This window comes from Limulus polyphemus, unplaced genomic scaffold (genome assembly GCF_000517525.1).
Source record: "Limulus polyphemus unplaced genomic scaffold, Limulus_polyphemus-2.1.2 Scaffold819, whole genome shotgun sequence".
NCBI lineage: Eukaryota > Metazoa > Arthropoda > Merostomata > Xiphosura > Limulidae > Limulus > Limulus polyphemus.
Window position 1 is genome coordinate 201,065 of NW_013666429.1, and position 8,744 is coordinate 209,808.

General features: G+C 31.3%; 1 protein-coding gene across 2 annotated transcripts in view; it reads right to left on the reverse strand.

Annotated features, from left to right (window-relative positions):
* The window catches only part of LOC106460708 (ATP-dependent RNA helicase HAS1-like), an 87,171-nt gene that overhangs the window by 41,093 nt on the left and 37,334 nt on the right, over positions 1-8,744 (reverse strand). For both annotated transcript variants that reach the window (XM_013920442.2, XM_022387488.1), the window contains exons 9-11: positions 6,963-7,102; positions 6,528-6,689; positions 5,662-5,814 (exon numbers count right to left, since the gene is read on the reverse strand). In XM_013920442.2, the coding sequence (XP_013775896.1) occupies positions 5,662-5,814; positions 6,528-6,689; positions 6,963-7,102 (455 nt within the window). The remainder of the gene's footprint in view (positions 1-5,661; positions 5,815-6,527; positions 6,690-6,962; positions 7,103-8,744) is intronic.

The following is an 8,744-nucleotide window of genomic DNA, read 5'->3' on the forward strand; positions in this document are numbered from 1 at the left end:
ATACATACAAATTGAGGTATTGTAATAAACACGACACAGATCATCAGAGAATTTAAACATACAACTTGAGGTATTGTAATAAACACGACACAGATTATCAGAGAATTTAAACATACAACTTGAGGTATTGTAATAAACACAACACAGATTATCTGAGAATTTAAACGTACAAATTGAGGTATTGTAATAAACACAACACAGATTATCAGAGAATTTAAACATACAACTTCAGGATCTCGAAAAAACTCATATTTGATCAGATCACAAAGTAAAACTGAATATATCTCAAAGAAGTCGAGCCTACATTGTTAAACACCCTAAAAATAACTGGCTCCATACAGGAGGAGACATAGTCACAATACCTGTTTATCTTTACCGTGCTAAAGATGGAAACCAAGTTCAAATACACTGGCAAGTTCTTAATATAAATATTCACGTTAGTATCAGTGTATACATAATCGCGTTGGAGATGTGGGCTTGAGTACCTACTTGTATGTAAAATTCATTATCATACAGTGAATGAAAGTTGCAAATAGAAATATGGGAACGCTATGTAAGGTTGGGTTCAATATAAAGACGTCTCCAAACCCAAGATACCTCTTATAATCTTTACACAGTAATTTATACTTTGGCGTTATTAATTCTGTCCTTGGGGATTGGCGCGTGTTTGTAACGATCCCATTATTTATTGCAATGTGTGTGCGTGTGTGTGAGAGATACCATTTCAGTGCTTGACACCCCCCCCCCTTTATTACCACATTATATTTATAATTATTAGCTTTCGTTATAGAATATATATATAAAACAAAAAAAAGATTTGTAACCAATCCCTAGGTTAATCTTAAAAAAAACAAACAAGCGGTAACGTTTGAAATAGATAAGTGGGTGTCTTGTCAGTAAAAACTCTAGCAAATTTTATATCCCAGCTATCCGGTTTACTGCTACAATATAAAAGTACATATTATGCATGCCGTTTATATATACCCACTTACATACCAGTATACCTGGATTAATTCCAAGTACAACTCCATAAAATGACCCCCCCCCCACCCACACACACACTCTAAAAAACCTTACAATGCTTATTGCATGTTTCGAGCTAATGTTGCCTAGTTGTTTTGTTTAGAATGACTTCCTAAAATTCTAAATTTTGTCTTATTAAAACATTACTAATATATAACAATATAAATGAAACACGTGCCATGGAAGACTGATTCACTCAACAATATCATTGATTGTTTTAGCGCAAAGGTAAAAAAATTAGCTTTATAAACTCTATTTACTGCGGGGAACGGAGCCGCAGATAAAATGTGGCGTTAAGTATCGCTAATCCACCAGGGGCTCATCAGCACCGATAAAGTGTTAGGTGTAAACAAACGCGGTGTGCGAGTTCATGTTTGATAAAATGCGTTACATTCTTTCCCACGCATTGAATAAAAACTTATAAAAAAGAAATATCTGAAGAAACGAAACAAGCCTTGAGTACCGAGAGCAATTTGAAATATTCTGTACAAGAAGTTCTAATTTCAGCATTTAGAAAAACAACATGAAAATCATGGTAGTTTTAAATAGAGAGAAGAAACACTTAATCTCTAAAGTTGTTCTTTTTTAAAAACTACTGTTTGCTGTAAAAACCAATAACTCTAATATTATTCTATGAGTCGGGTTCCCTAACCACCAGGCCATTAGCAAGGAAACAAGACAAGTTGCCGTCATGAGAAATTTGAATACATTTTTAATTTGCAAGATTAATTCACCGTAAGTTAAGTCGATAAAAAAATAACGGTGCACATAAATAATGCTAGCACTTAACAATATTGCAAACTTACGAACCCAAAGTGTTTTTAAAAGTTATGTTGGTCAAGAATATAAAATAAAGTTTAACCTGTCTAAACAGTCTTTTCCATTTACCATAATAAACGACAAACGTGAGATTTATTTCTGCTAGCATTTTTTTCTCTTACTAACAGCTTTTAAAAAAATATCAATAATATTAGCCCTAAAATATAAGATGCTGAAAAATATTAATCATTGTCGTCTTAAAACTAATGTTGCTATTGCATTCCTACAGCACGTTTAGAGGTGCTGGTTAATTAAAATATTTGTGTGCGTGTTTGTAGCAATTCACAATAGCAAAGAAGAAAATATTTCACGCCTTTGTTTCTTCTGCATTTCTTCTCCCCATCAAAAGCTTCCGGCAATTGTCAGAGGTATGAAAACAAATACATTGCTTTTTCAGACGTCTTTTAAACGAACCATAAACATATTTTCAGTCATTTGTTTCAATGTACAACGATCGCTACAATGAAATAAAAATTACATTTTAAAAACGTGCTGCCATCTAGTAGCCAAATAGTGAACAACTATACAACTAAGTGAACTCCAAACTCGTTTATTGCTTGTTAAATTACTTGCAAGATAATACATTATTTAATACGTATATCCTAGTTACTAATATTTAATAACTTGTATTGGTATTCTGCAAAATTAATAACAGTAAAAGCATTGTCCTTGACGTGGACTCGGAGTTTATTGATAGTGAGACATCCAATAATTACAAAGTTTGTATCATAATTCTCATGTTGAAAGAGTCTAGATTCACTATTACTGTCTATCAATGAAATATCTGTGGTAAATAAGACATTAGAAACTGTCTGGAATAATTCTGAATAGAAACTTGAAACGTGCAAGTAACTAAAAAATGGTCAGTATGATTTGAGGAAGGGAAGATACGTTTTACAAATACCTTGCTGAAGGAACAGAAACACACCCAGTTTAGTTGTTGTGTAGGAATAATTTTGATGTGTAGGGGAAAAAAGGTGTGTGCGTGGGGGGCAAGACTTAAACGTGAACACTGAATAAAATTATATCATATATATATATATAGAATACTTAGTTCTGGTATAAAATGGCCGACAAGGATATGAAATATATTTTAAAAAAGTTTTTATGAGTAAAGAGGTTAATATTACTTCTGTACAAGATTTCTGTTATGACTAATTTAATTGAAGGTACATGGAGCAGTACCACAGAAAGAATACTGACTATAATTCTAAACTTACTAAGTTTATCTACACAAAATGTAACAAGGTTTTATTAAAATCTCTAAGTGTGTTTTACACAAAAATCAGGTTCCATTTATATGAAATTTGGCAAACTTTAAGTAACTAGTAAAATAAGAGATATTACCTTAGTTTAAAATATTCAATTGTACAAATAAAACAAATTCAATTTCTAATTAGATTTTGACATTAACACAATTTTATCGTTATAACTTTAACTGTAGTTTTTCCGTTTTCCTGATATTTGTTTGACAATGATGAGTTAATGGGCTTTAGCTGAGATATACCTAACTGTGCAAGTTAAAATACATGTACGAAAGGCCAAATGAAAGTATGTTTAATTCATGTTATCTTATTTTGTGTTATAAGTGCTTGCTAAAACAATTTTTTATTTTTGAGAACTTTTAATTTAAATCAGACATTTCAAAAATTCACTAAAAGAGCTTAAGTATTAACACTGTTATCTATCTGTCAATTCTTACATACGTATTTTCCAAATATTACCAACAATTAATTTGCTTGATAACTATGAATAGTAGCATTAATCTTACAGTTTTAATTACAATATTGCCATTAATGTATTATCAATCTTAGATTTTTGAAATCTTAAATCATATTGACAGGATACAAAATATAATCATATGTACATTTATGTAGGGGGTAGGAAAATTTTGTAATGCTTTCAAAGTTAATATTGATACAACTATAAAACAATGACATCTCTTAAATGTCTGTGTAAACATTAAAATTTCTCAGTATGAGTCATCTGCCTCACTCCGAAATTTACAGCTCTATTCAGAATGTTAAAAAAGTTGTGCCTGTTTGTTTGTTTTGAATTTCGCGCAAAGCTACACGAGGGCTATCTGCGCTAGCCGTCCCTAATTTAGCATTGTAAGACTAGAGGGATAGCAGCTAGTCATCACCACCCACTGCCAACTCTTGGGCTACTCTTTTACCAATGAATAGTGGGTTTGACCGTCACATTATAATGCCCCCATGGCTGAAAGGGCGAGCATGTTTGGTGTGACGGGGATTCGAACCCGCAACCCCCAGATTGCGAGTCAAGCACCCTAACCACCTGGCCATGCTGGGCCCTAAAAAGTTGTGAACATCATATAAATCATCCATCTTTAATGAGAGAACTGGAGGATCCAATTTTTTACACTTCATCCAAGTTGTGAAAATTATTTTCTATGGCTTACTTTCATCTAGATTTCTGTAACTCAAGCTCATACTGTTGCATGATGCATGAGACTACTCTATAAGTTTATCTTTTCTTTTTCTACATCAGGCCAAACTTTGTTTTGAGTGCATTTTACTTACACTTACAAGTATTATCATCACAATTGAAGACTCATTTTTCATTAAAAAATAAGTACAGTTCTCAAATGATTCTGACATACAGATTTGTATATCATTTTTTTTAACATTCGTAGCATAGGACAGTGTTCCACATCTGTCATCAATTTTTCATAGCCTAATAATTGGGGAATTCATATTATTAAAGTTCCCTTCCTAATTAACATACAATCTGCATAACATTGTGAATTCTGTTAATCACAAAAAAAAACTGCAATGACATAATTTCAAATTAAAAGAAAAATAAACTTAATTAAACAAATTTTTGTATACGTATGTTTGGAAATCCTGATGCATGCTTGTTTTTCGAAAGAATGACTACCTGATAAACAAATGCATTTGATGGATAGGTATTTCATCACCTTGGTATACAAGATGGTCACAAAAAGAATAATTTTAATTAATTATTTTGTCAAAGTGGTGACATTGTATCATTAGAAGGTTTAATGGTGAATCTTTTTAACGACTGAATAACCTATAATCCATTTATCACTATGTTTGCAAAAACCATTAAAAATTTGCTTTAGATTTTTTGTGCAAAGATACACAAGGGCTAACTGTGCATAGCCATCCCTACTCTAAAAATTATTGATGAGAAGGCAGTAAGCCAACAGTACCCATCAATGACTCTTGGGATATTGTCTGACCATATAATGGGATATTACTATCAACCTTATAGCATCCATGACTTCAAAGTATAGAATTTGTTTTTGCACCAATGGGATGCAAACCCTTAGATTCCTAGTCTGGACATGCTAACCAGTAGAGCATGCCCAGCCAAAATCTAGTGCATAGCCTCTTACTGCAGCAATGCCAGTAGATTCACAGTCTAAGCATGCTAAGCAATAAGTCATGTTTAGTCTTACTAATATCTTAAAAAAACAACAACTACAAAGACTGTCAACAAGTTTTAAACTCAGCATATAATTAATTCTAAGTTAGAGATATTGCAATGGAAAGTTTTGTGCTCCAGAATCTGAAAATCACAATATACTAGCTTAATTCGATTGGGAGCAAGGTATGTATTGTTACTAAAATATATTCAGTTGAATTATAGAAGCTGTATGGAAAGTTTTCCTATAGAAAATCTTATTTAATAAACAGTGTTAAAAGTAACTATATGAAAAGTTAGTAACGACAAGAAATAAATACCTATTTTAACAAAGAAAATGTCAGTCTAGAAAAACTTTTATTTATGAACCACTGTAGATTTATTTAATACCTAGAGGGGCATTCTCACCTTTGGATCATCTGGAGGATCATACTGCACTATCCAATCAACTGCTGGAATATCAAGACCTCTAGCAGCCACATCAGTACAAAGCAAAATTCCCGACTCCGCGTTGCAAAACTGGAAAAATGTTGTTGTTCGTTTTGTCTGTTTTTGTTTTCCCTATACATAAAGCAAGTACCTTGTGTTAATATTGTTGAAAAAGATAAATGACTGATTAATTCACAAAGCCATAAATTATAACTTGTTACAGACCTCTGTTTTACAAAATATAATGTATATCCATAAAAGTTACCACCCATTTCAAAGTGTTTTGGGTAGGCTGAAGTGCTTAACAACCTTAATCAGCTACAGTTTTATACAATTAAACAGTGAAGAAATAGTGTTTATGATTAAAATACAAGTTTCAAAAGTGAATAAGACCCAGTATAATGCTGTTTTAATTCTTTCACTGTATGAAATTTATACGATAAAAACTAAATCATCAAATAACTGTATTTGAATTTGTATATATTTGTTCACAATGTAATATCAATTTAGGTATAAAAAATTCATATAATGTTTACATATCACTAATACAAAAGATCGGTATAAATAAATATCCATTTAAAAGAGTTTTGTTTTACTATATAGTTGTGGAGACTATGAAGTAATCAAAATAAAATACTAAAAAAAATCCCACAGTAGGAAATATAACTGGATAAAAATAACCAAATACATCATCCATTTTACCATTACATATATTAATTCAACCAATCAGAGACTTGTATTTTGATATACTACATTAATTCAACCAATCAGAGACTTATATTTTCATATACTACAAAATCTTGTATTTTGATACTAAATAGAAATATGAAGTTAGAAAAACCTACATGTATACTCATGACTGACAAATCAATATAGTTCAGAAGTTCATGGTGAAACTTGACGGACATACATGAGCTGAAAAACACCATCACTTTCTTCTTTCTATTCTTCTTCAGGAATGTGAAAAGTAGCAAAAACCTTTTTTCTGATGGACAGACGACATAACCCTATAGGCATAAATCAGAAAACTAAATCACTGTGAAATCTAAAAGCTTTGAAATACGTATCTTAAGTTTCCAACTTCTTAAAGGAATTTTTTACATCGTTTCTAAACCAAAGATAGCTAAAGATCAATTACTTGACTTCTTATAAACTGCAGTTTCTATGTTTACCCTAATTTTCTAGAATTACTACGAGTACATAAAAACATTATAATCATGTGTAACAGAGTACATGACAGAGCAGTTAATCAAAAAAATATACAAAAAAATTTTAATTACCTGTTCTAGACCTTCAACTGTTGCCTTTTCTTTAATGTCTTCTATACCAATGCACATTGGTTCCTTCTTCAAAGCCAACTTTATCAGATCGTCTGTCTTTTTGGTTAATGTTGCACTGAACAACATTGTCTGCCTTCTCTCTGAATATCAACAGTAAGAAAATTGTAAATTTTAAAGCAATTACCCGCTTTTAAAGCTGTTTGATATTTATCCAACACTCCATCAAAAAATATTACGCATAAACCGTAACTGAAGTGTAATTTCTGACAAATAATTACAATTCTCTTGATTTAAAATTTCAATTTCAATTCTGCTTCTTTAACTATTTTTTTTTTCTCTAGTGAACTTGCATCTGGATATAGTAGAAATTTTAAAACACTGGTTAAGCAAATGTAAAGTTGGTCTTATTAACACTTATTAACAGGCCAGTACTCCTCCGAGTATTAGACACCAAGTCAATTAAAATGCTGTAAACCTGAAGACTAGGAACATTCCTTGATGATGTCACATTTTTTTTAAGCTTCTAGGTTAATTAGTTTTTTAATAAACTGAGATTACCATTGAAAAGAAGAAAAAAAAAGCAAAAAAAACATTCAATTTCTGATGAAATACTCAGCAAAATGTCGCAAATGGTTGGGAGGGCAAGTTTATGAAGACACTAAGCAATGCTTACTCTTGTGGTATATAAGCATAATATGTTTCCTGACTCCTTGCTGTAACATACAAATTGTTTTACACTTGTCATTCATCTAAGACAGCATCTTTTGTTATCTGGTGGAAAAGATAGTTGCAAGGTTCATGTGTAAAGCTAGAAAGTGGTCTTTTTCCACTAGCAGTCAGTTCAGTGACATATTGAAGTTATGACCTTCCTTAAGATCCATTGGGAATGACCAGTTACGTGCTAGTGCTAGTCACTCTGAGTAAATCTAATATGACTGACTGAAGTAAGTAACATGATGTTTATTTAGTCTGTTATATGATTTCGACTGAACAAGTATGGTAGAAGCTCTCAGTTGGTACAGAATTTTGACTGAGCACAATTCTAGCGAGAGAGGAACAAATTCAGAGCTAATTCTCCAGTAAAGATGAGTGACTATTGTGGCAAGTAAATACACTTTCATTGTGACTGTATTAAAAAAGATAGTTTATTAGGATTCTATATTTGTTTCTATTTCTCACAAGCTCAGTCAGTTAGAGAATACAGAATTATTTTGATGGATCTCCTGTTATTCTGCAAACCTATGTTCCCACTTTTAAAGTAAATCATTGCTATGTGAAAATACCCACCCCTTCTCTTTCAGATTATGTCAAAGTATTCGGTTTATTTTTCAACCTTGTATTTTAAAAACGATATCACTACAATTTCATAATGAAAGGTTTAAATCATCACAGCTTGCTTGTATATTTACATAATAATTTGTTTTACTAGAGACAGTTCTTTATGTCTTGTAAGTAAAGTTATATTCCATTTCTGTATATTTCATTTCTGCTTCAGATATATTAACAGTGTTAATTAATATGTTTAATATATATATGCATATTTCATTTAATTTTTTTTATTATTTTGTTTACACTTATGAGCATTATTTTGAATTTTTACCTTAGTAAATGGAATTAGGAAAATCTAAGCTTTGTAAAACTGGGCTCGAAATTAATGCTAACAAACTAGCTATTACTATTAGGTCATAAAAAATTAATGTTGCGATTTGGAACACTTTCATTAACCACCCCGAAAAAACGTACATCATGTATAATAGTTAAATGAATTGCCTAAATGTCACG